Here is a 27,546-nt window from a genome sequence, read left to right as displayed (position 1 = left end):
AAAATGAACTTAAATGATTTTAGCAAATGGCAAGCTGCAAAGCCTTACTGGTGCCTAGTGCTGTTCCTTCCTCTTCCAGTCTAAGTGATGCCATATAGGAGATTATAGGTGATTTATTTATGTTAGGAGATATATATATACACACACGCACAGAGTAGGCATTTACACGGGTTGTATTTGTTTTTATTCTGCCTGGAGTTTGACTCACCATACTGTAAGAGCAAGGATAGGCTGCAATAGCAATAAATGTGCAACTTATATTATAAAATAATATCACTGTGACAACAAATTCTGTCATAGACTAATTTCTGTAAAGCAACTATTTCTGGAGCTTACCAACAGAGGTCAGGTCTGTCTTGGTCTGTAGCTCAGGGCATGCTTCAAGGAGAGACATTCTCCATGCCCAGGCACAGTACCCCATAACTCCAGAAGATGTAAACCATGCCCAATAATCAAGGGAAGTTTCCTTGGTCCACATCTGAAGTCTGTTAAAGAAAACAGCGGGAAAATCCTCTTCACAAAAAAGTAATCTTACCATTCAAGTTTTTCAATGCTCTCTCTGCATCACGCCTATTCATAAAGGCAACAAAGCCACAGTTCCTCTCCCGTGCTCTCTCCTCATCTGTCCGTGGCCACATGATTTTAACACTAGCCAATGGCCCAAACTTTCCAAATTCATGACACAACATCTCCTCGTTCATCTATAAATTTAAGAAACATTTTAAAATCAAAACATTAAACATACATCTTTGATTCTTTAGCAATTATCATAATGAAGACTGAGAAAATGTAGTTCTGGTCAGGATGATAAAAATTATATATATATACATATATATATTTTTTTATAAAGTCCTCATGGTTGAGGCTACAACCATGGTCCCGGTATTGTTTCCAGCCAGCGATTCCCTACACCGTAAAAGTGATTGGAGCCATGATTGAGCCGCTGGATCTCTTTTACAGGCAGTAGATGGGGCCCAATGCAATGCTTTATGGGTAAGGATCAAGACATTTAGAGCACCCTTGGAGCAATAAAGGGACCTTCCTAGTTTAGAAGTGCTGAATATGTACAAACATAGATTACCCAATTTTTGTTTGACAGAGATGGGTCTTCTGCCTTCTTATTGCAATAAGGAATAGATTGTGCTGCTGTATTCAAGAAAAATAGCAAAAGTAACAGTAGGGACCAGCACTACAGGTAGCAGGTGAGCAGATTTCCCTGCATTTGCCGTAGTTGGGAAAAAAACATCTGTCGGACTTTGACAAATCACAGCTCAACATAATTAATCAGAAAGCATAAAGCCCAGGAGTCACAAGCATTCCCTAAACTTTAAAAATAGAAACACTTTAAATATTTTAGAATTTTAATACCCTTTTAAGTGAACATGTCACAGTTGAAAGTAATTACATGGCTTAAATACAAACACATAACCGTGTATTCAAGAACCTGCATTAATCTGGCTGCACACTTAGCGAATTTCTGTCTCGTAAAAATAAACCTGCTAAAATTTGTTCAATGAGTAGCCCTGTTGATGCCATTTCACCCAACAACCTTGGACTGCAAAAAAAATCAAAGGAGCTACGGCAGAAACCATTCAGCACACAGTTTCTGCATCCAAACAGATGCATGCACTGTTTGGGTATTCTGGCAGCCAGCGGTGATGGCCGTCAAAACACAATAGCCATAGCAGGATGTTCACCACCAGTGCTGTTTAATGTGAATGAATCTGTAAAGTAAGGCCAACTTTAGTCGTCAAACTAATTCCTGAAACCCTGCAGAGAAATCTGGATCCAAGGCTATGCACTAAGCCCCGCCACCTCCCTGGACTGGTCAAATCCCTGCCATTTATTTATCAAATGTTAGTTAGAGATTCTATTTGCCACTAAGATTCTGGCATTACAGATAAAGCTCAGCACATGGATGGGTGGCTCAGTGCCTCCATGGACAGAAGTCAAGACTCTAGATACTATCTGACCAAACAAAACAAATTCCACCAAAAGTAATTTGTGTATTAAGTCCACTTGACGAATCAATTGTGAATATGATAAATAGCAGTCCAAACCACATATAAGTGACTTCCTCCACCACAGTTCCAAAACTTGCACCAAAATCTGTGAGATTCCTCCCATAGAGCGAGACTGCACACCCATCACACAGCCATGCTGCCAGAGGGAGGAGCAGCAGAATGAGCTTAATTCAATATCCCTGGTCTGGTCCACTTTCACTCTCAGCAGGTCCCATATAACAGAAATCCTCTTCACTCCACTGGGGGCCTCTAATACACCTACATCATTCGCCGCCTCTAACCCAATAGGCGTGGCGACAACACGCCCTATGCGCCGCCCTCAACATGTTTCACACAATTGCGCTTCCTCAGGGACCTCAAAATGCATTAAGAGGAGCATAGAGGCCTCTGAGGAAGATTGTGAAAAATGCGCTGGGCAGGGCATAGAGCATGACGTCATGCCACCACACCAATATGAGGATGTGGATGTCTTATTAATGTTTTAGCACACTGGGGTTGATTTACTAAAACTAGAGAGTGCAAAATCTGGTGCGGGTGTGCAAGGTAGCCAATCAGCTTCTAACTTCAGCTTGTTCAATTAAGCTTTGACAATAAAACCAGAAAGCTAGTTTCTATGCAGAGCTGCACCAGACTTTGCACTCTCCAGTTTAAGTAAATCAACCCCTCTGTACCATGAGATTTTACCAATAAATACTTCACTATGATGCCTTCATATCTTGTGGCTGTCTGTGTCTTATGAGTACATGAGTGCAGAGATTGCCCCCAGTGGAGTGAAGAGGATTTCTATTACACGGGGACCTGCTGAGAGTGAAAGTGGACCAGACCAGGGATATTGAATTAAGCTCATACTGCTGCGCCTCCCTCTGGCAGCATGGCTGTGCGATGGGTGTGCAGTCTCTATTCTATGGAAGGAATCTCACAGGTTTTGGAACTATGGTGGAGGAAGTCACATATGTGAAAGAGACGAATATTTATCATATTCACAATTATTAAAATGGACTTACTGCACAAATTACTTTTGGTGGAATTTACATATTTATGTTTGGTCACGTGATATTTTATTTTATCTATAAGTGCTGCAATTTATAAATTCTTATTCTGTATTTGGTGTCTGTATATCAGCCTATACTACACACGGATTTGGTGTTTAAGCATTGACTATAGTTTTATAATTGAAGATCCTAGATACTGCCTGAGCCTGAAATCCAGAGACTCTCCAATGACACAGAATTGATGACTAACTGGCATTTGCAGACACTACAAGCTGCCTACATGTTATCGGTTATATTCAATGCATTTTTAGGGTGTAAGAGATTTACAAGCTAGGTACCTGAGGGTTGATGTTCCCAAGATAAAGATTAGTTGTACTTGGATCACCCACATCATGTGACCCAGGAGCATAGTCATCAAGAGCTTCATGCAAAGAAAAACAAAAAAAATTACCATTAAACGAAAATTTAAAAAGAGAAAAAAAAAAAAAAAGTTTTTAAAAAAAGCAAAATTTTAAATATATGAAATAGAATACCACCAGAGGATCGGTTTCTTCTTGACTGTTGATCCGCTAATAAAAGAAAGAAAAATATTATTACTACTACAGTAACTTATATAGCACCGTCAATTTACACAGCACTTTTCACATACATACTGTATTGTACAGTCACATCAGTACACAAATATCAAAGCAGGCAGAACTAGTCAAGGATTAATTGAAAATGTACGGCTTTCATAACAGAAGCAGTTTCTGCTCTCTTCTCCTGAAGATGCTAGCTATCTGGCTGTCATGCCGGTCACCATTGTAACAATATTTGAATATTTGAGTCACTTGTCTAGAACAAGCATGCAGATAAACACTCTGCAAAGGTTTTCCTGGTCAGTGATATAGACAACCTTTTTCCGAAGGATGTCAACAATAAAAAGTATAATGTCTCTTCGGAGAGGTTTACTTTAAATTCAAAATAAAGACTTGTTTTATCAACATTTAATTGTAGCTTTAGCCCCGGTTGACACAGGGGCGACTTGTCAGGCGACTTAGCTGCCTGACAAGTCGCGTTCCTTTCTGTACTATGGAACCGTTCTAACAGGAACGACTCAAGTCACTCTGACTTAGAAAAAGGTTCCTGTACTACTTTGGGACGACTTCAGAGCGACTTGCATTGACTTCTATTGCCTTACAGAGTCGCGCTGCAAGTCAGAGCGACTTGAGTGGTTCCTATTAGAACGGTTCCATAGTACAGAAAGGAACGCGACTTGTCAGGCAGCTAAGTCGTCTGACAAGTCGCCCATGTGAACCGGGGCTAAAGCTGTGAACCCTGTGTAAACCGACTCTTACTGCTGCATTCTCACTTTTTTTTTTGTTGGTCAGTGTAAACAAAGTAATTTGTAAAACAAAGAAAATTTACAGAACACCACCTTCAAAATAGTGGCTGCTTAAATAAATGCAATACCAACAAAACCAGCAAAAAAACATAGCTTTTCTTACCTGGCCTTCGCTGTCCATCAGCATCTACTTGTGGAGGTTCAAATCTGCTTGTTCTGCCTTTTGTTTTATGTCGCTCATCTCTCTCTTCTTGAATCCTGCAAAAGGATTTTACATTATAAGGGGAAAACAAGAATAAAATGTGTCCTTCAGACCTTATGCTAGTACGGTTGGAAGCTTCAGGTTTTCTGCTCCATAGCACAAAATCTTTTTTCCTGGAAATACATTTCTTAAATTAAAGTACAAATTGGTTGTAGAAAAACAAATATCCGAGACAAAAATATTAGTGATGTGTATATTTGGGAACATGTCTTTCTATGCAACACTTTTACAAACTGCCTTTGCAGTGGGGCTGTGTCCTCACTGCAAGCGTTACCTGCACCTTAAAGTGATTGTAAGGGTAATTTTTTTTTTTTTTTTTTTTTAAATGACAAAACATATCATACTTGCCTCCACTGTGCAGCTCAGTTTGGCGGCTCCAATACTCGACTTCTGGGGTCCACTGGCAGCTCTCTCCTCACATCAGATAACCCCCTGGGAGAAGCGCTCTCCCGGGGGATTACCTTGCGGGCGCGCTCCCGAGTCCAGCATTCGGCGTCCATAGAGGTGTCATTGGATTTGATTGACAGCAGCAGGAGCCAATGGCTACGCTGCTATCAAGCTATCCAATCAAGAGCCGGGAGCCCGTTGAGAGAGAGAGAGAGAGAGAGAGAGAGAGAGAGAGAGAGAGAGACAGTGCGTCCCCACTGACTGAATGAAGGGGTTCAGGTAAGTAAAATGGGGATGGGGGTGGCTAGGGGGCCGGTTACTGCCAGGTGTTTTTTCACCTTAATGCATAGTGAAAAAACACGAACCTTTACAACCCCTTTAAGCTCTGGGGAATTTGGGAAAAAAGTTTTTACTTATTGGAACCTCCATTCCTGTAGGCTCTTCCACACTGCTAGACCAATCCCAGCAGACTCTTCTCCTATGCAATCTAAGATCCTGTAATGTCATCAAGGCCAATGTAGGATACATAAGCCCTGCACTGGAAATGAGGACACTGAGGGATAGTCCACTGCTAAATCATGAGAGAGTCTGCCAGGGAAGCAGAGAATTAGGCAAGTAGAACTGCTTTTACTGTCCCCTAGACAGGAAAAGCAGTTTGCTGCAAGGGAAAAGGTTTAGTATTACTGGATTTGGGCTTTAAGTCAATTTTATGCATGACCCCCTCCCTCTATTCAGCACCCTTTTCTGGCCTAATTGACAATTTATCAAACAGACCATATTATATATTTCATTACTGGGAACATGTTTTCAGAGAACAAAGGTAAGACCAGTGCATGCCCGTGTCTCCCGGTAAATGACATCCCAGGCTAGAAGATAATGTGTAAGAAAATTTCAGTATATATTCATACACACACACACACACACACACACACACACACACACACACACACACACACACACACACACACACACACACACACACACACACACACACACACACACACCAATACTTACTGCTTGAGTTCTTCTTTGAAAAGCTCCAAATTACTTTTCTTCTTTTCTTTCTCCCCTTTCTTTAAGGGCTACAAAGAAACAAAGCAACTAAATACACATACCAATAAAATGTCTTTTATTTAGCCACCCTTCCTAGCAGACATAAACATAACCCCCATAATGTAAAGAGCACATGTAATTTTTTTGCAGACAAAATCTTGCAAAGGATGATGGGCATTGCCACATTTTCCTTTCCCAATTTTTAAGGCAAAACACCTTTTTGTATGCGACAGCAGAGATAGCTTCAGCATTGAAAATGCGATAGGCCACCAAACATATTCTGGTGATTACAGCTACAGGCAACTTTTCCTGCAGTTTCATAAACATTTTGCTTTTAAACAAGGCTCACCTGAAAGCCAAGCGTAGTTCAAGTGCTGTATCACAAAATACAATGAATAAAAGAACGGTGTACATGTGGGTTTGCATATGTCACACTGGCAGCAATTCATAACAGTCAAAAAGAAGTAGGTAGACAACAAAGCATGTTATTGAGGAGAGCAGCTGCATGCTTTCTATGCAAGTTGCTAAGTAGCAAGATTAAAAGTCTAAAATGTTACACGTTTCATCATTTTTACAGAAATGCACTAGGAGATGCAGAAGGCCATTTTTGAGTTAATTATAGCATTTCCCTGTGGAGGTGCAAAAAGATATCGTTTTTGTGTCAAATTCTAAACATACTGCCTAAAACAGACATCTCCTGTAGGAACATACTGTGTTTAATGTATTCTGACCCACCACCCCACTCAATGTACAGAAAATATATTTAATTTTTAAAAATGTGAGGCCAATTCCTCCCAAAATAATTAACCACTTTAATACCAGGCACTTTTGCCCCTTCCTGCCCAGGACAATTTTCAGCTTTCAGCACCATCACAATTGCGCGGTCATGCTACACTGTACCCAAACAAAATTTTTATAATTTTCTTGCCACAAATAGAGCTTTCTTTTGGTGGTATTTGATCACCTCTGGGGTTTTTATTTTTTGCTAAACTAAAAAGACCAACATTTTTTAAAAAAAAAAAAGAAAAAAGTTTTTCTTAGTTTGTCATAAAATTTTGTTTTCCCCTTCACTGACAGGCACTGATGAAAAGGCCCTGATGGGCAACAATAGGTGGCACTGATATGCAGTACTGATGGGCACTGACAGGCGGCAATGATGGGCACTGACTGGCAATGATATTGCTTTTGATGAAGGCCTAAAAGCGTCAGCATTTTTTGGATGATGTTACTGCTGTAATGCTTAATAAATATTTTCTATGGAAAAGCTGTCGAGTTGCCGGCCTGTACTTTCTATGGATCTTTTGTGAGCTTAATTAGCCAGAACACTGACTACTCTACACACCAACTATACTATATAGCGGTAGAGCTTGGGTGAGTTTCTCTCCTGATTGGCAATGATAGGCGGAACTGATGGGCAGCACTGATGAGGTACTGACAAGTGTTACTGCTGGGCACTGATTGGCACTGGCAGACTTTATTATTGGGGCACTGCTGGGCACTGAATGGCAGCTGACTGGCACATCGGATGGGGGCTGTGCTGATGATCAAAACAGCACAGACCCCCCCCCCCAATCTCTGACAGGGAGAGCCGCCGATCAGTGCCCCGTCAGCGTGAAACGAGGAATGCTGTTTACCGGCACTTCCTGGTTCACGCGTTGATCAGCTGTGACTGGTCACAGCTGATCATGAGGTAAGAAGCCTCTGACAGAGGCTCCTTATCATGATCGGAGATGCGGCGTGTCAGACGTGGGCGCGCGCCAGCATGTTATCCTGCTGGACATCATATGACGCCCAGTCAGGATAATAGAACCACTTCCTGGCTGTTGATCTGTTATAGGCCAGGCAGGAAGTGGTTAAGAGAAAAAAAGGTTGGGTGGAAATGGTCATACTAAACTATATGCAGAGTACACAGAGTTTGGGGCATTTCTTTTTTGGGGAAGCATGTTGAAAAATTAAGCAGTTAAATTGGAACTACACTACATCTGAGCACTACAAACAAAAAACTATTTACTTCATTTTTAATATTCAAAGCAAACTTCCCCATCCATCCATGGCCCCATTCTTTAATTTGTTAAGAAATTACTTTGAAAAACACCCTCTAGCATTTCTGGCTGTTACCATCTTGAGTAAGGGCAGATAATTCATATAGCAGTTACTTGTTGGAATCCATCTGCCCTTGGCTGAGGCAGGAGGGTGTGCTTAGCGAAGAAAACCCCTTCTCCCCTCCTGAAGACTATGACATAATTTTGTAACTAAGTAAATTCAATATACTTTGTCATCTCTTTAATAATGCTAGCAGCATAAGGAATAAAATAGTCAATGCTGGATGAGAAAGTGAAGTTCTGCTTCAAATATACCAACCCATTTTTCACTGCAAAAATTGATGAGAATTTGATTGCTTTTCACAAACTGTTTTGATACCCCATTATTTTATACATCAGCTACTAAAAGGATGCTTACACCAGGGGTTGCACATCAGTGTTGAGGCATTCCAGTACAGACACAACCCTATGCTCAGCCAGCTTAAAGCAGAGTTTCACCCACAAGTGGAACTTCCAATCATTTGTCTCCACAGCCCCCCCCCCCCCCCGGGTGCCACATTTTGCACTTTTCAGGGAGGAGCGGATAGTGGGGTGCCCTGTCCCCACTTCCAGGAGTCCGGGCCGTGGCAAATTACGTCAGCAGCTCGGCTCCCTCTCACATTACGTTATTCATTAAGGTATCAAAAACAGGAATTTTGTTATTTAGATTTAGAAGGCCCTAAAGCATCCCTTCTATAATCATATATACAAACATTTTAGAAAGCGATATTAAGAGGAGTTTGAAATAATGCAGAGAAAAAAAAAAAGATGGGCTATTCACTGTACCGAAATGAAGAGAACATCATCATTTGTTCTTACAGGTTTCTTCGGTTCCATGGGTATTACTGGAGGAGGTGGTCGCTCAACAGGAGGCAGCTGTGGTTTTGCTTCAGAGAATCGTGAAGATGGTTTATACAGCTTGCCTTTCTTTTCATCTGTCTCATGCTCATCTGCAACAACAAAAAATTTGCAATACTTTACAAAACAATATATATTCCGAATATTTCATGTTAGTCATAATTTATACAGATTGGATGCAAAAGTACTTGGTGGAGTTTACATACAAGTCTGTAAAACTGCTTCGCACCTGCAAGCTTTAGATAATAGGTGTCCTTTCACACGGGCGTTCTGTTTGTCCGGTTGAAAACGGACACCCATGTATTCCTAATGGCAAGCAGATGATCATCCCTTGACATCAGCTGACATCAGCCTTCGTTAAGATCAGTTTTTTGAAACGGAAGAAAGCACTAATTTTCTTCATTTTAAAAAACGGAAGCAGACCTAAAACAGCTGTCAACGGACAAACGGTTCATCTTTGGAGCCCGTTGGTATCCTAGCAACTGATGACTCATCAGCTGTCGGCAGGGTTCCCCGCTGACAGCTGAATGCAAGAATAGCTGGTTGGTAAGGAAGCTGGCCGCCCCGTCCTTAACAACCGATGAGTCATCTACTGTCTGCGTTTTTATTTATTTTTGACACGTTTTTGGTGAATGAGTAGGGGTACTATGTATCCCATACCTATTCACATAAAGAGGGGGGCCAGGATCTGTTAAACCCCTTGTTAAAGGGGGCTTCCAGATTCCGATAAGACTAAATAAGATAATTTGAAACATAGCAGTGTACCAAATAAAATGTTACCAATAGGTTTTATTTTTAGAGCCATAGTCAAGTTAAAGCTACCTGAACTCGAGAACAAAAATGTAATATATAGTGGCTTACCAGTTCTTAGATATGGTGGCTGAATTGGTTTTCCTTTAATTAGGCTTTTTCCTTTATTTTAACCTGGTGATCCTGCCAGTAACAAACTCTGTCCTAGTGCGACAACACTCACTATACCAAATAAGGGGCACATGTTCCCCTTAGTCCATAAAGAGAACTAGGAACAATGCTAACTGAAGCAGAGCACAAACATTTTTTTTTTTTTTTTTTACAAATAACGTTATTGTTTATTTGAGAAGAGTACACATTCACAGAGCATACATTACACTGACATATATAGAAGAATAGTGTGATTAACAGAGTAAACAATACATTCAGCTCGACCTTCACATTCATTTTGTACATGGCATATGTAAACAACTTCTTGTAAGCTTTACCATATATTTATACATAGCATCTAATAGGCGTTTTGTCAATATATTATCCTATAAATTAAGTGGTTAATCTTCTGGGGTGTTTTCAGTTATTGAGTTGCATGTGGCTGCATTACCCAGCCAGGAGTCCCATATTTTCCCATATTTGGATGGGCAGACCCTGTGGGCATGGGTTTCCTTTTTGTAGGGCAAGACATTATTGACGGCAACTATCCATTCTTGGAGTGTTGGTGGATCTATCCTTAGCCATTTCCTTGCTATAAGCAGCCTAGCTATAAACAGTGATTCCTTGAGAAATGTGACATGGAATTTGTCTGGGTCTGGGAAGATTCCTAGTATACATTGTTTGGGGCAGAGCCTAAGGGGGGATCCCATTTCATCATGTATGAATTGCACTATGTGGGACCAGTAGTCATGTATGACCGGATATATCCATAAAAAAGTGAAAAAAGGTACCAGAGGGACTGTCACATCTGGGGCAGAGAGGGTTATGGTCGGGTTTGAATCTAGCCAGTCGGATGGGAGTCAAGTATGATCTATGTAAAATATATAACTGAGTGAGGCGATCTGAGAGTCTGGTAGATACAGTTTTACAATTGTCCAATGCGTCCTCCCACTCATCATCCTCCAACTCCCCCACGTCGTCAGCCCATCGATTTTTTAACCCATAAGCAAGTATCGTGGCTGTAGGTCAAAGAAGAGAGTTATAAAAAATTGAAATGAGTTTGGAGGAGTCTTGCCCCCTGATAATATTAAGGATATCCAATTGTTCTAGGTGGATTATCGTGAAATTGGGTCTGCAGAGCATGACGGAGCTGGAGATATCTAAAATGCATGGAATTAGGGAGGGTAAATTCATCTTTAAGTTGTTGAAAGGATTTCAGGATATTGTCCCGATAAACATCTGAAAGAATCCTCACCCCACAAGCTACGGTCTGGTAGGGATAATAATTCCTTTAAACCAGGGTTGTCCCAAAGTGGTGTATGCGAGTGTGTGGGCAGCACATCCAGTCTGCGTCTCACCACCGCCCATATTTTGCAATATATAATAAGCCTTTACGACTTCCCAATATCCAGGGATCTACGGGGTCTCTGAAAATAATTTGAAATGGGTGGGTGTATAAACGGGTTTATTGGGAGCAAAGCAAAGTCATATATCGGTCTTTATCGCATTTGTCTAGGTAATAAAAGTGCGATAGCTGCGCTGCCAAATAATAGAGATTGAAGTCAGGTAATGCCGTGCCACCCAAATCTGTGGGGTTTTTCAGCACTTGCCAAGATAGTTTATGACGGGCCTTCCCCCACACAAATGAGTTAAGAATTGTTTCAATTGATTTGAAAATTCTGAGAGGTAAATATAGCGGGGCGTGCCAGAAGACATACAGGAACTTGGGAAGTAGAACCATTTTTATAAGGTTCACACGACCCAAGACTCCCAGGGGAAGTTTAGCCCAAATCTGGGTCTTGTTTTTCAGGGTTATGATCAGGGGTTCTATATTGAGTTTGGTATATTCTTCTGGGCTCCGGGTAATGGTAATGCCTAGGTATTTCATAGATTTATTTATTACACCATTGATGATACTTGTGCATTTTTTGGGTATTTTTGTGCGCTTTTCCTGCAAATTTGTTAACCAACACCAATATCACGCACATTTATATATTGGTTATGTGTTATTTTTTGAGTGCAAGTATATATATTTTTTTATGAGCATTTACACCTTATTTTGCACTTTGTTTTTTTTTATACTATGTGATGTTTTATATTTGTGGCACATGCACATAACATTCTGTTCGTTTAATATTTATACATTTGCTCACAGTACTTCTCACATATTGCCACCACACATTCTTTAGGGTATCATTTTAATTATATACACCTTTGAACAGCGTCATATTCCCCCATAGAGTTTATTATATTTTTTTGGATTGCACCTCGGTGTTTTTCCATTTTCTGGGGGGGCTGCAGTTTTCTTTTAAACATTGTCCTAAGCGCGGAATATCTTAGTTTGTATTTCATAGAGCTAACAATTGTAAGGGGGGAGGAGGCTTGGCTCTGTAAGGGTACACCTACATCTATAGGAAGGATTTGGGACTTGTCCCAATTTATTTTTAAACCTGAGTTAATTTCCCGAAAGTTTGTATTGTTTCTAATGCTGCTTTCAGAGAGGGGCCGGAGTTAGATAAATACAGCAGCATGTCGTCTGCGTATAGACTGATTGTCTCCACCAGACTCCCGCTCCTCAAACCTGTAATTCCCGGATGTGACCTCAGTGAGGCTGAAAGGGGTTCTACCGCCAGGGCATAGAGTAGGGGGGATAGGGGGCACCCCTGACGCGTGCCCCTTGAAAGGGGAAAGGCGTCAGAAACTCTCCCATTGACCAAGATCCTGGCGCAAGGGTTCTGGTACATTAATTGGATCCATCTGATAAATTTGGGTCAGAATCCGAATTTTGCTAGGCAATGCCAGAGGTAGTCCCACTCAACAGAGTCGAACGCCTTTGCGGCATCCACGGACACCACGACTCTGGATCCCATCTGGTCATGTTCAGCTTGTAGGTTCATATGTAATCTACAGAGGTTATATGCCGTATTTTTAGCAGGCATAAATCCGGTTTAATCCGGATGAATCAGGGTGAGAATTACTTTATTCAGGCGTATCGCCAGGACCTTGGCTTATCCAATTGAAGAAGGAATATTGGGCGATATGATTCAGGGAGTTCTAAATTTTTACCAGGTTTGGGTATGAGTACTATATAGGCTTCGTTCATAGATTGAAGTAGAGATCCAGATTTGAATATATAGGAGAATAACTTGTGTATCCTAGGGACTATGTTTTCGATGTATGTTCTATAAAATTCGAGGGGGAGACCATCCGATCCGGGTGCTTTTGAAGCTTTAAGTTGGGACATCGCTTCAACGATATCGTCCGTGGTAATAGGGGCCTCCAGCATTTCAATATGAGGCTGGGAAAGTGTGGGTAGATCTACGCTAGCTAGGAGTGCTTTTGTTTCCTCACTAGTGTCGTTAACCATGGAGGAGTACAAGGATGGAAAAAAAGAGCGAAATTCTCCTGCCACCTTATCGGGTTCAGTGATCATCTCCCCGCTGGTGCCTTTGAGGGATACCACTGTAGGTGGTCTAAGATCCATATGAGCTAGGTAGGCCAGGAGGCGTCCCGTCAGCTCCCCACACTCATACAGCCTCTGTTTATTATAGCATATTTTCCTCTCCGCTCTTTCGAAGTGTAAGCTCTTTCGGGTTTGTTGTTTTAGTTGATCAGCTGTGGAAGGTGAGGGGTTGGAAGAAAATTCCCTCTATGTCCGTCAAGGCTTGTTCTGCCTGTTTGACCACTTGAGAGGAGGTTTTCTTATATCTAGCTATATATTGGGCGAGTGTTATGCGGGCATGAGACTTAAAGGAGTCCCACAGTACATCAAAGGGCGCTGAATTCCTGTTAGTTTGAAAGAATATATCCCACTCAACCCCAATTTCATCTATTCCCGGGACTACCGATAGCCAAAAGGGGTTAAGTTTCCATGTATATGTGGTAGGTGGAGAGTCAAGTTTGAGTTCAGCCCAATATGGGGCATGGTCTGACAGTATGCGAGGGCAAAACCCTACATCTCCTAACATAGGGAGGAGGGAGCGGGATATTAAAATAAGGTCTATCCTGGACATTGAATTATGTGCCGCTGAAAAACAAGAGAATGCCTTATCCTGCGGATGGCAATATCGCCAGGTGTCCATCAGGTCTAATTCTTTAAGGAATCTACCAAATCTTGTGCACTGCTGCTGGGTGTTGCCAGAGGGCTGCATTGTCAGTCTATCAAGTTCCCTATCTATTACGTTGTTAAAATCCCCCAGTCAAATTGCAGGAACAGTGGGAAATTGGGACATGAAAGAAAGAGAGACCCTCATTCAAAACATTGAAGTGGAACGGGGGAGGTATATAGATTACCAGCAAAAGGAGTTCAAGCCCATTTATTCTAGCGTGCAGGAATGGGAATCTGCCCTGGGGATCCGTTTTGGCCACCAGAACCGCGACTCCTCTGGAGTTGGCGGTATGAGGGGCTTGATATAACCAACCCACCCAGGGTTTTTTGAGTGATAACATTAATTGCCCTGTAAGATGGGTCTCAACTAGGACCATTATCTCTGCGCGAATGTTTTTAAGAAAGGATAAAGCTGCATTTCTCTTTGGCCTGGCTCTGATACCTCGCACATTCCACGTGACACATTTCAGCTTAGACATAACAGTCTAGCGTGTCAATCGTTGATATCGCCAACCCGGCCAAAGAGCGGGCGCCGCGCCCCACCCCACAGCGTGGGATGGCCCGCAATCACGCTCCGGTATGGCCCGGGTAGCAAGACCAGGATATACAGTCTCCAGCTCCAGAGATCGAAGCTGCGGGTTCCCATCAGAGGTCATAGAATAGCATACAAATAATAGTATATCAAACAAATGCCTGTAAATATATCTCCTCTCATCTTTGGTGAATTGTGGTATAACATAAGAACAGTATAACTTTTGTAGTTTGCATCCAGGCAGACATCCCCCCCCCCCCCCCACATCTTGGGGGTGAGTTGCTGCATCCGGACATTCCAGGGAAACAAAACTTGCGCCAATTGGCGAGCGTTACATGAACAACCTGTAAAAACAGGACCCGTTGTGGATCCCGTAACTAAGGGGACAATAATTCGCTGCAGAGCGAGCATTAGCACGAGGAGTGTGACTCCCAGATTGTGTCCTCCAGGATGACATATTTGTGGGAAACAAACGGAGGCAGAAACTTGAGGTTGTTTTCCGGGAGTCATGGCGGGTAGCAACTAGCCGTTATCATTGACTATTCAGGGGGGGCTGCATATCCGTAGGGGCAGGATCAGGTAATAGAAGGGGGGTTACAGATGTATCCAAATGGGGGGGGGGGGGTACGGTAGGGCCTTTGTGGTATAAAGTCAGTCTTCTGTCATCATAAAGGCTGTCATCGGATGGAATTGTGGAGTACAGTACCTTAGTGAAGCAAGGTCCATTATAGCCTGTCGCGTGTCTTGTTGGATAAGTTCTTCGACGAGGTAAAGGATATCCCAGGGTAGTTACAATAATCAATGAACTTAGGAGGGTTCTCGGTTGGGTGCTACTCTGTCCTCCAGCCACGCAAAGACAGCTTCAGGCATGTCGAAGAAGTGGGCTCTACCCTCACCGACCACACGGAGTCTGGCGGGGAAAAGCATTGCGTAGGAGTAATGGCGGATCCCCAGTTGCCGCTTGGCTTCTGTAAATTGCGTGCGCTTCTTTTGGACTTCCGCTGAGAAGTCTGGGAAGACTTTGATTTCTCCATTCTTGCAAGGAATATTACCTTTTAGCCTGGTGAGGCGGAGGACAGCATCTTGATCATGATAATTGAGCATTTTGGCAATAAAGGTTCTGGGAGGTGCACCTTGAGTGGGGGGTCTGGATGCCAATCTGTGAGCTCTCCCCACCACGAATGAGGTGGAGAACTCGGCCCGCCCGAAGGTGGATGTAAGCAAGTTCTCCAAAAATGAGGGGGGTCGGATCCCTCCACACCCTCAGGTATCCCCACAAACCGCAGGTTACACCTCCGTAATCTATTTTCCATGTCGTCTTGCTTCGAAAGCACCGCATTCAGCTGGTGTTGTAGCCTTTCAGTTGAGGCTTGCAGTGGCGGTATGCCGTCTTCCACCTGACTTATACGGGTCTCTGTCTCGGTAACCCGTTCCCTCAATTTCTGTAAGTCTTGACGGATCAAAGACACGTCTACTTTCACCTCCTCTATCTTGCAGGTAAGAGTACTTTTGCAGTCTGAAATCGCCTCCAGTACTTGAGCGGTGTCGTCCGCAGCTGAATCCAGCAGAGCAGGCTGGTCGGCGCCATTTTCCTCCATGGCTCCCTTGTCTTGTAGGTGATATTTTGTCAGTTTAGAGGCCGCCTCTGTGGCTTTTTTCGGCGGAGACATTCTCGCTGTGTCTTCCCACTGTTGGCAGGCCCAGTAGATGGTTTTTGTAGCGGTATTAGCGCCAGGATTAATGAAAACGGATGTTCGGCAAGCGGAGCTCCCGATCAATGCTCCTCACACCATGCCGGTCCAGGCCACGCCCCCCGAGCACAAACATTATTAGCTTACTTGTTTTTCAGGATAATAGGTAATCATTTGGCATTTGCATATATCAATGCTTTCACTTGAATATTAAACAGCCCGAAAAAGAGAAGTTCATTGTTCGAGTTTACATACACTTTATCCAATGCTGGCAAATTTGGCCTGGGTATCTAGACTTCAATGAGGCAAGGTCACAAAAAGCGAGTAGGTTCGCTGTACAGCCTCCAGTTTGCTTCATTAGAAAGCCAACAGTGAGTTAGTGAAGTGTGCGCATAACCCAATGCTGTCACCATTTATAGCAGTGGCAGTAAAGAGGTTAAGTTAAGCTCCGAAGGTGCAGAAGAACTGGGGTTGAGTTACTGGCATCGGAGAGCGGAAATGTAAATGAACAAGAGGTTTGGAGCTGGAACAGACAGGCTACAGCTGCTCCTCATAAACAATTACTACTCTAGTAGCAAATCAAGTGTGCTTAAAATATCTAAATGCCTGTATTAAAGAAACAGTTTGATGTATTTTCTTCCTAGGTTTATATGTGATAATGTGTTACGCTAACTTTCTTATGAAGCCATTACTTCCACTTTATCATCCTAGTTCGCCTACTTTCATCTTTGCAATGCTTGCAGCTGGTAAAATGTAAAGAATAAGGTAAAGCTTTCTCATTTACATATATGAATGAGTATGCAGAGTATGAGGTATGTTTGCTGGCAGTACTGCCAATTGAACACTACAAGAGTATCATTTTTGCCATGGCAAGTGTACAACCCCCTCTGGCCACTGTGTTAGCTTTTTTGCTCAATGTAGGAGCCAGAATTCATTATTGCTCTTACTGTAACATGCATTGCAGCTTGCTGTGATGCACGGCATTGCGTTTAAATGCAGAATGCTCAATTATTACAAATCGCAAAGAGCTAGTATGAACTAAGCCTCTTGGAAACAATGGATTTTTTTTCGTTGGGCCTGTGTTAAAGTGGTGTTCCGGCCAAAATTATACTTTTTAAATAAAAATACCCCTATAATACACAAGCTTAATGTATTCTAGTAAAGTTAGTCTGTAAACTAAGGTCTGTTTTGTTGGCTTATAGCAGTAGTTTGTTATTTTATAAACTTACAACAGGCCGTGGCCATCTTAAGTGTGGGCATCTGAAGCCAGACTGTATTTCTTCCTGGATCTCATCCTTGCAGATCTCGCACATGCTCAGTGCAGCACAAGCAGTGTATTAGGTTTCAGGTCAGGTTTCCATAGCAACGGCAGCTTTAGAGGAAGTTGCCGCCCCACGTGCTCAGTGCAGCACAAGCAGTGTAATAGGTTTCAGGTCAGGTTTCCATAGCAACGGCAGTTTCAGAGGAAGTTGCTGCCCCTTCCCAGAAGGCATTGCAAACAGGAAATGATGCGATGGGCCGCGGCCAGGGAGGAGGAAGTGAAAAATGAATACAGCAGATATACAGTAGGTGCTGAGAAAAAAAATAAAAAATTATCCAATTTGTTTACAGTGCACAGTTTAGTGAGGGATGCTGAAGAGTTGTAAAAGTGGGTGGAACTCCACTTTAAGCAACGCAGCCCAATGCACATGGTGTGAATGGGCCCTTACAATAAACAGTTTAAAGTGGTTGTAAAGGCAAAGGAATTATCATCTTAATACATTATATGCATTAAGATAATAAACATGTGTGCAGCAACCCCCTAATACTTACCTGCGCCCGATCTTTCTCCAGCGATGTGCACAAGTGTCTTGGCCGTCCTGGACTATCCCTTCTCATTGGCTGAAACACAGTCAAAGATAAAGGGGACCCCATCTTACCTGTCCACACAGGCCTTGATTCCAAAAGTCCTGTATGGAACCCTGTGGCTGACTACACGCAGTGTACAAAGCGCCGAGGTGAGCACCTGTGCAAGATTCAGTGGCCGAAGCAACATTACAGACTTTACCCACAGTAACAGTTTCCAAGGTTTTACAGAGGTTGCACATCTTCTCTTGTGGTATCAGAAGACAGTGTAGAGTTGATTAAAGAGTTGATTGAAGAATACAGTTAAATTAAGAGCCCTTTCACTCTGGCTGTCAGCCGCATTAGCGGTAAAGCGCCGCTAGTTATAGCGGCGCTTTGCCGTCGTTATTTTTTGGGGCGGCTAGCGGGGCACTCTTAACCCCCGCTAGCGGCCGAAGGATTAATAGTGCCCGAAAAGCGCCAAAGCGCTTTGGCAGTGCTGCCCATTCATTTCAAGGACATAACGTCCTGCAAGCGCACCGCCCCAGTGTGAAAGCACTCAGGCTCTCACACTGGGGCTGCAGGGGAGGCGTTTTTTACAGGCACTACTTTTAGCCCAAAAGCACCTGAAAAACACCCCAGTGTGAAAGGGGTCAAAGAGTTATTTCCCCATAAGAGTGAAGAGATCCATCAGCTTAGCACACTAGCAAAAACATTAGGACTCACAGACTGGAGTAGCGTTGTAGGGAAGGTGCCCAGGTGGCATTTCCTCAAAAGCTTTGCAATGTCCAATTACCTGAAAATACAAGCCTATAACCCAAGATCTATGTATACTCAGCCTGTGTCCTGTACTGTACAATAAGATATGCATTGTAACTACAGCTGGTGTAAGCACCTGAAGATGTCCTAATATCAGCCTTGTGTTATGCTGTACAGCAGCAATCAGAATGGGAGAGGCAGCACTACACCAACTACACCAACTCAAGTGTGCTACATGCACAGGTGCTGACAAGGAACATGCTGAGAATCATGCTGAGAAGAGAGCAAAGCACTGGCTATTCAAACTGGAAGCAGGGAGATGCCCAGGATGAATTTCTTAACTACAGAAAAGAGAAGTAAGGTCACCAATCTTGCTATGCTATTTAGCAGTGCTGTTTAGGTCTTTGCACTGGAGAAACAATATTAAAAATCCTACAGCAGGTAAAAAAGCTAATTTTTTCCTCTATGTATTTAGCCATTTCCTAAATACAATTCTCCTTTAACTAGGACCAGGAGAAGCCATCAGCTTGTGCCCATTTAACTAAGCAATAAAGTAAAAAAATAAAATAAATAACCTTACCCCTGTTGCCCGGCACACACATCTTTTTATTCTATTGGGGCTTTTTTTTTTTTCCCGAAAGCAAACTTTCTGGGGGTTTTATGTAATTTTAGTGCAAAAATGCAGATTTTTACATGTGAGAAAGAAAATGCAAAACTTGCTCTAGTGCCGAAGTGGTTAATGAAACTTTGATCTACGCAACACCTATATGGACTTGCAACCTTTCTTTGCCTCCTTTGATAAGAATTGCCTTCATGGACTTGAAGCATCAAAACTTGAAGATGACCGGCTGTATAATTCTGACACGTGAGGGCACAATGTTTTTAGTGGAATGTATCAAATTTGCTACAGTACAGTTTAAGATTTTCAAAACCAGCAAAAACAAGTATAAGAATTTGTTTGCAAAACACATTTATAAAGAAAATAAAATTCTTGAGTAATACAAACAATGATGGAGTTCTAGATGAAGACCTTACCTTTTGTGGCATTGACAATTCCTCCCCTCACAAATGTTTTAACTTTGCTGGCATCACTTCCTTCAAAAGCAGCTAAAAACTCTTCATAGATCTCTGCAGCAGCCTTTTCATCTTCCTGTAAAGAAAAAGACAGATCTGTTTCCATGTTCCAGCATCAGACTGAATTCAGCACGTAACAGCTCCTGATATAATATCATGTATTCTTGTGTTGTCATGGGATCAGGACAAGTTACAGTAGTTCTACAATTTGATCTTGACACTGCTTGTGAACCCGGTAAACTTCTCTCTTCAGAATAAGAACGCGTTCAAAGTATGCAAGTGGCATACTAGAATAGACCAAGAAGAAACCTGATGCACTGGTACTATTGATGTGACACAGGAAAGTCTTTTTTTTAATACTTATGTATATTATGGCCTGCAGTAAGACAGTGTGCAGGAGAGTAATCAGAATTCTTGCAGTTTGCGGTTTAGAACCCATCCTACAGGAAAGGACTCTAGCTTTGGAAATAAAATAGAAGTTGGCAATGCAACCTGAAATAAATATTTTGATATGAAGTTACAAATGAGCCCTGCTAACAGCCAATTCATAAGCTACCTACTGGGGATAGGCATCTGTCGATGCATGGTCAACACTGAATGGGCTTTTGGGTAAAAGATCATACTAGAAGCAGTACATTCTCATCAGGGGAATGTGCATTCCTCACCTATGCATAAGGGACGGGGAGCACCTTGGCACCAGCTTATTTTTTTCCCCAAGTCTCCTAGTCAACACTTCAGACTTGGGAATGTTCAATTAGGGATATTTGCCAGGGTGGGAGAGAACAACAAAGCTCATGGTCATAATTAGCCATCTCATGCTTGAAGGTACTTTTAGAACTACTTTCTTTTGTAACAATACTAGGCAATATGCTATATATCTGAAGATGTAGCTAAACATGTTTTTCACTATAAAGTAATAAACAATAGCAAAATGGAAAACCTTCTGTGGACAAGCAGCATCTTCTGTATCATGAACTACGAAGTACTATGCATGCAATAGATTGAGTAACTGCAAAGCAAGCCTACACACCCCTGACACACTATGAAACATGGCAGTAACAGGACAGTCACATTTCGCCAAACATGCCTGTTGACCTGGAATATCAATCCAAAACAAAAACATGCATACAAGTTCAGCAAAAGTGCCCCTTCTAGCAGTGGAGATCAGTGATCCCATGCTGCTGTCTGTGCCTGTCAAAAACCTATCCCCTCAATGTGATCTCATCATGCCACTGCAGTCTAGAGGACTTGAGTGGACCACACAAGTGGATATGTAACAGGAAGTGTCCATGACACCCAAGAAGCTTTTGGGGCACCTGAAGGAGGACCCTCCCGCTCTGCTGTGGAAAAGAGAAGAGACTTGGTACCTGGCACATCAAGTGACCATACATTTAGGCAAGTGACAGGTTTTAATATAGATTTAAAAAATGTCTACCAGCCAGCCTAATTCATGAATAACAGGTTTTTTTTTTTTCTTAAGAGGTTAGTGTAAGATTTAGCAGATAGGAGATGCCATATGCTAATGTCTTTTGAGACTTTGTGATTCTTCTTTTGGAGAGTGTTAAAAAAAATCCCTTTTACTTATCAGTATAAAGACACCAAGTTATGTTTGAGCAACAAAACACCACAAGTCACTCTATCTTCAATAAAATGTCTCAATAAGCTTAAATGTAAGGGCTCATTCACAACAGAAGCTGCAAGTAACTGCATGTGTTTTTTCATTGTACCTATGCATGCACGTGATGCTTGTTTTTCTATCTGCATTTGTCCTGTGAGGTCACTTCCTTCTTTCTTTCCATGGGCTTTTAGGTGTACTGTGATGCGTTGCAGTACCTTTGCATGTGTTTTTGCACGTTTGCGGTATGAAAAAATGCAGCATTCTGTACTATCCTGAATTTGTGCTGCACTGCACTGGTGTGAACTATGACCGCGAAGGAGAGAGGGAAGGACGTGCCAACTAAGTGTAGTATCCCAGTTTGTTGATTACATAAAAAGAGATTAAGCAGACACACAAGATGTAAATAAAATATAGGCTCATCTGTATGTTGATCTCTTAGGAGGGATTGTCCTTGTATGTCCTGTGAGGTCATGGGTGATACGATTCCAGCTGCTTGGTAAGGATAAGGACAATTCCTGGAGCCTCGAGAAATTCAGAAAGTCACGCTGTACCAGCGAGGAACACACCGTGGATATGACGTCACCTGGATGATCGGAGGTCGGAGTTCTGGAGGCCCCACCCCCCTGTGACGCCACCACCCGGGACATGATGGGGCGGTGATGTCACAAGGGGTGGGGCCTCTGGATGATGTCATTGGTGGCCACGCCCCATGGCTATATAAGTAATGGCGCACGGCGGCCCTAGCATTACAGCGGAAGAGAGTGCCCGGCGAAGATCGGAGGAAGAACAGAGGGAGAAGACACCGGAGAGAGCAGAACAGGCAGAGGGAGAAGACACCGGAGAGAGCAGAACAGGCAGAGGGAGAAGACACCGGAGAGAGCAGAACAGGCAGAGGGAGAAGACACCGGAGAGAGCAGAACAGGCAGAGGGAGAAGACACCGGAGAGAGCAGAACAGGCAGAGGGAGAAGACACCGGAGAGAGCAGAACAGGCAGAGGGAGAAGACACCGGAGAGAGCAGAACAGGCAGAGGGAGAAGACACCGGAGAGAGCAGAACAGGCAGAGGGAGATGACACCGGAGAGAGCAGAACAGGCAGAGGGAGAAGACACCGGAGGGAGCAGAACAGGCAGAGGGAGAAGACACCGGAGGGAGCAGAACAGGCAGAGGGAGAAGACACCGGAGGGAGCAGAACAGGCAGAGGGAGAAGACACCGGAGGGAGCAGAACAGGCAGAGGGAGAAGACACCGGAGAGAGCAGAACAGGCAGAGGGAGAAGACACCGGAGAGAGCAGAACAGGCAGAGGGAGAAGACACCGGAGAGAGCAGAACAGGCAGAGGGAGAAGACACCGGAGAGAGCAGAACAGGCAGAGGGAGAAGACACCGGAGAGAGCAGAACAGGCAGAGGGAGAAGACACCGGAGAGAGCAGAACAGGCAGAGGGAGAAGACACCGGAGAGAGCAGAACAGGCAGAGGGAGAACACAGTGGAGGAAACAGAACCAGCAGCAGAAGAAGACATCAGCAGAGGGAGAAGAACTGGGAGTATGAAGACATCGCCTGAGGGAGAAGAAATCGGAAGAAGAGACGTTGGAGTTGCTTTACCTGTGTACGGTTTTTATTTTTGACACTTTTTTTTTTTGGTGAATGGGTATGGGTATAATGTGGGCCCCCTTGTTAAAAGGAGCTTCCATATTCCGATAGGCCCCCAGCCCGCAGACCCCGATAACCACCGGCCAGGGTTGTCAGCAAGAGGCCCCTGTCCCTATCAACATGGGGACAAAGTGCTTTGGGGTGGGGGGTGGGGGGGGAGCAGGGTCACTTGCTCGTCTCCACCACCTTTCCTGGCCTGCCGGGCTGCGTGGTCGGATAAGGGTCTGGAATGGATTTTGGGGGCTTTTTTTGGCATGGGGGGGTTCCCCTTAAAATCCATTCCAGATCAGTCTGGTATGGTCTTGGAGGAGGGACCCTATGCTGTGTATTTTTTGGTGTGGAGTTTCCCCTAAAGATTCATACCAGACATGTGTCCGTTTACAACCGCCTGCATGTGATCCAGTCCGCTAAAAACAGACGGATGGGAATTCCATTCCCCATCCATCTAGCAGATCGGATAGCATCCGATGGAACTGGACAAGCGGTCCGTTTACATCTGACCGTCCCGTAGAGAATAGCGAGCTGTGTCCGCTCTGCATCAGCGAAACGGAAATGGACCTGTCATTCGCCAGCTCAGCAGGGATAAGCAGAGTGGGCCGTCACCGCGAAAGGGGTGAGTGCAAGGCGAGCTGGGGGGGGGTCATACTATGGCTGTGTTTTTTTTGTTGTTTTTTTTTTATTTACTTTTTAGAATTTTTTATTTTTACAGCAATTTAATTTTTTTTTTTTGGTGGAGGGGGCCCATCACCGTAGAGGGGGGGGGAGTGAGTGCGGGCGGACCGGGGGGGGGGGGGGTTCTTTTAACAATTTTTTTTTTTTAAAGTTTCTTTTTAGTTTTTTTTTGGTGAGATATCAGAGGTCTAAACAACAGACCCCTATATCTCTTTTTTTGAGACCGGGAAAGGGACTGAAGAGAAAAGTCCCTTTTCTCTGTATCACTTTACTTGAATGAATGAGAATCTGTATAGAGATTCCATTCATTCAGAAAATGACAGCCTGATACATTGTAACACTTGCGGTTACAATATATCAGCTGTCAGTGTCATTGGGCACATAGCATTGATCAGTAGTGATCGCTGCATGCGCCCTCTCTTCTATAGGGGGGAGTTTAGGAAACACATGTTTATTAAGCCCCTCAAGCCCAACCTCACCTCCCCCCCTCCGCGATCCCCAGGAGATCTGTGCAGGGAGAAACTGCAGGGTGAGGGAAGGGATGGAGAGAGATGCCGCTCGGAGCAGCCATGGATCGGGGGTGCTGGGGCAATCTGACTAGCAGGGAGAGACATCTGAAACCTCCCCCCCCCCCCAAAACCCATGCAGCACCTGAAGCCGGAGGGAGTGGAAGAAGATGGATGCCAGCTAATGATGGTGAGTGCGTGGAGCGGGTTTGCATATGGGGGGGGGTATAGGAGTCGGATCGGGTGGAGGGGGGTAATCAATGCTGGGGGGTGAAGGGGCAGTTTTCGATGGAAGGGTGCGGCGGGGGTGGAAAGGCAGGGGACAGGGAGGCGGCGGTCACATTAGGGGTTAATAACTTTGATCAGCGGGTTGTAATCCGCTGATCAGTTATAGAATTGTTCAACAGAGTCTGCTGAACAATTCTGATATAAGCTTACGGTCATTGAAGTGACCATAAGCTTAAAGGGGAGGGAGAAATGAGGTCCGTACAGCGTACTGACCTGGCCACCTACAGGGACTTCTGTACAACCATACGGACCTGGCAGTGAAAGGGTTAGGGCCAGTTCACTACACCATTTATCACACAGGAACATGTGTGTTTGTGTGCGATTCACATGTGATCTGAGTGCAGTGCGATTTCAGCTCATATATATTTGAATGGGCTAAAATCATGTCGGACCACGCCAAAAGTAATACATGCACTTCTTTAAAAAACGCACAGCAACCAGACTGCATGGTATTACTGTACCATGTGATCAAGTGCAAGCAAATGCACTTCATTTGCAACCCGTGTCTGGGCTGTCGTTACGTTTACACCAACACCTGCCGCAGGTGCTAGTGCAGTGCGTTTTGAACTAAGTGCAGGAAATGCGCACGGAACATAGGTTTCCCACACCGCTCTCTGCTGTGAACTCACCTTTTTCTTAAGCTCCTCCTGTTCTTTCTTGCTTAATGTCCTCTTTGCAGGAGCCATCTTGCCAATGCTGAAAGCTTTCAGTTTACTTTCCATGAGAGGTTGCTGCATGACAAACAAACAAAAAAACAAAACAAAAGCATTACATTTATGTTGCTGTAAATATAATCACAAAAGGTCAAAGTTATTAAAACCCAACCTTGGGCAAAGAAGAATGAGGGTATATATATATATATATCCAATGGTGTCTCAATGCACATTTGATAATTCTTCCTTCATTTTTTTGCAATATACGTTATTTTTTTTTTTTTTTTTTTAACCCCTTCATGCCAAACATACGCAAATATGCGGCCCCACTGGACTGGGCTTTTTTCTGTGGGGGGTGCCATTTTGCATATCTCTTTGTGCTGTGTAGCGTACTGCATGGCGTGCTCCCAGCACAGAGACCAGGATCTTACCGAGAGCTCCGAGCCCCGTTCTAACAATCGGGGCCTGGAACGTTTGATTCTGGGTCACCTGATCACGGTGATAGCCTCTGGCTATGACAGTGGTCAGTCACTATGAAGCCTGCCCCTGTGCTTTCTGTCTCTCTGAATGGATGAGAGAGATACATTGCATCACTCTGTCCTTGAGTAGAAAAGAAAAAAAAAGTGTGTAAAAATAATACCTAGATCAGTGTTTGATCTAGGTCAGTTCCAGGGTTAGTGTCAGGGTCAAGGTCAAGGTCAGGGTCAGTATTTTTAGCACAGGATTTTTTTTTTTTAATTTGCGTCAGTACGTTTTAAGTATAACTATAAATAAAAAACAAAATGCGCACTATTGTTTCTGGGCTGTACTACGTGTACAAACAACTAACATACACATATGTAGTATCGCTGCGATCGTCAGGAGAAGGAGAATTTATGATAGTAGCAAAAATATACATTTAAATAAAACAAATTGAAAAAAAAAAAAAAAAATCAGGAGATAACCATTACCATTTAACCATCAAATGAAAGCCTAATTTGTTCCGAACAAAAAACAAGGTATAAGACACCTGGATGCACAAAGTAGTAGTAATGATATGTACGGTTGTCAAAATTTTTAAATTGGGCTTCGGCATTTAAATTTGTGATACCCTTAGGCATGACCAGGTTAAATATATATTTACTATGCACCCCAAGAGATATAGACATTCTGATAATGCAGCAAATGCAAACAGGCTCTGTTACGAGGCGATAGCTAATGCCGATATTCTAGATTTTGAAGTACAGTAGGTTATGTTAGTACTGCATCATTTATACCACCACCCCCTTTTTTCTAGGTTCTGTATCTCTGACTAGTCCTAAGAAAGCCTTCAATAAAACGCAGATTGAAAAGAAGTCACCCCTGGCACCTCCATAGAAATAAAAAAAGCAGCTCTGTCTCTTAGACTCAATCTCTGGAGGTTTCTCAATGCTCCAACGTCAGCTCCTCTTAGAGGTTGAATGACACCCAGCTTTATTCAACCCACTTCCTGTGAGCCCAGGGTGTCAGGGCTCCACCCTGGCCTCACTGGAGGAGAACACTGCAGATAGAGGTGCTATGTTATTACAAACTTTAATGAAGAGAGACTAGGAAATGTGTGGGCAGGACAAGAAGCCAGTCTGTAGTACTGCAGCGCTCATGTGCTAACATGGTAGCAAGAAAAGGTCCTCAGCTTTGCCAGACAGTGCTGTATATGTTAGAGCTGTGTTAAATAGAAGAACTGGATGGACAGAAATACAATACAATGCAGGTAATCAGAAAAGGGGTCAGGCTCCCAGAGATGAAAGGATGTGCTATGTGTGGGGTGCACTACACACTTGCCCCCCCTGTGGACAGTAAAAATAACCCTTTCCACCTTACTGTACCCTCCCTATCACTGCACAAGCAGCACGGACCACAGCCATTACCTGCTAGCTGTAAACGTACCACTCAGCAGCCAGTTGCAGAAGTGACAAGCTGTCCACGCAAACACAGTCACTGTCAGTTAGGTTTCCAGGTCTGCTAGTAAGGGTATGTCACCTTAGGAGAAATGTGGATCAGTGAGGGCAGGCTACTAAAAGCAGTGGCTGCAGCCAGGACCTGTGACTGCTACTGCCCCCCTCTGCTTCACATGCCTAGGGGGATCAAAGTAATGAGCACTGGCAGGCACACTGCGCCACAACCAAATGCTTGCCTTGCATATCAGTTCTATTCACTTTAATGGGTCGTGTATGGCGGTGGTACTGCTTGGCGAAGGGAACTGTCAATTTGCAGCTGGGCGGTAAAAAAAAAAAACACACTGATCACCTATTTGTAAACACCACCCCCCCACCC

At 43.5% G+C, this 27,546-nt stretch overlaps 1 protein-coding gene across 7 annotated transcripts in view; it reads right to left on the bottom strand.

Moving 5' to 3' along the window:
* U2SURP (U2 snRNP associated SURP domain containing) overlaps positions 1-27,546 on the bottom strand; it is a 107,660-nt gene that overhangs the window by 66,398 nt on the left and 13,716 nt on the right. For 2 of the 7 annotated variants that reach the window (XM_073625882.1, XM_073625885.1), the window contains exons 2-9: positions 25,231-25,332; positions 19,831-19,945; positions 8,910-9,073; positions 6,004-6,071; positions 4,504-4,598; positions 3,550-3,585; positions 3,355-3,437; positions 536-701 (exon numbers count right to left, since the gene is read on the bottom strand). In XM_073625882.1, the coding sequence (XP_073481983.1) occupies positions 536-701; positions 3,355-3,437; positions 3,550-3,585; positions 4,504-4,598; positions 6,004-6,071; positions 8,910-9,073; positions 19,831-19,945; positions 25,231-25,332 (829 nt within the window). The remainder of the gene's footprint in view (positions 1-535; positions 702-3,354; positions 3,438-3,549; positions 3,586-4,503; positions 4,599-6,003; positions 6,072-8,909; positions 9,074-19,830; positions 19,946-25,230; positions 25,333-27,546) is intronic. The other 5 variants (XM_073625883.1, XM_073625886.1, XM_073625887.1 and 2 more) reach the window with 3 other exon arrangements.

The sequence above is a fragment of the Aquarana catesbeiana genome, linkage group LG04, assembly GCF_042186555.1.
Source record: "Aquarana catesbeiana isolate 2022-GZ linkage group LG04, ASM4218655v1, whole genome shotgun sequence".
Taxonomy (NCBI): domain Eukaryota; kingdom Metazoa; phylum Chordata; class Amphibia; order Anura; family Ranidae; genus Aquarana; species Aquarana catesbeiana.
Note: the sequence above shows the minus strand (reverse complement) of the source record. Positions and strands in the feature narration are given on the sequence as shown.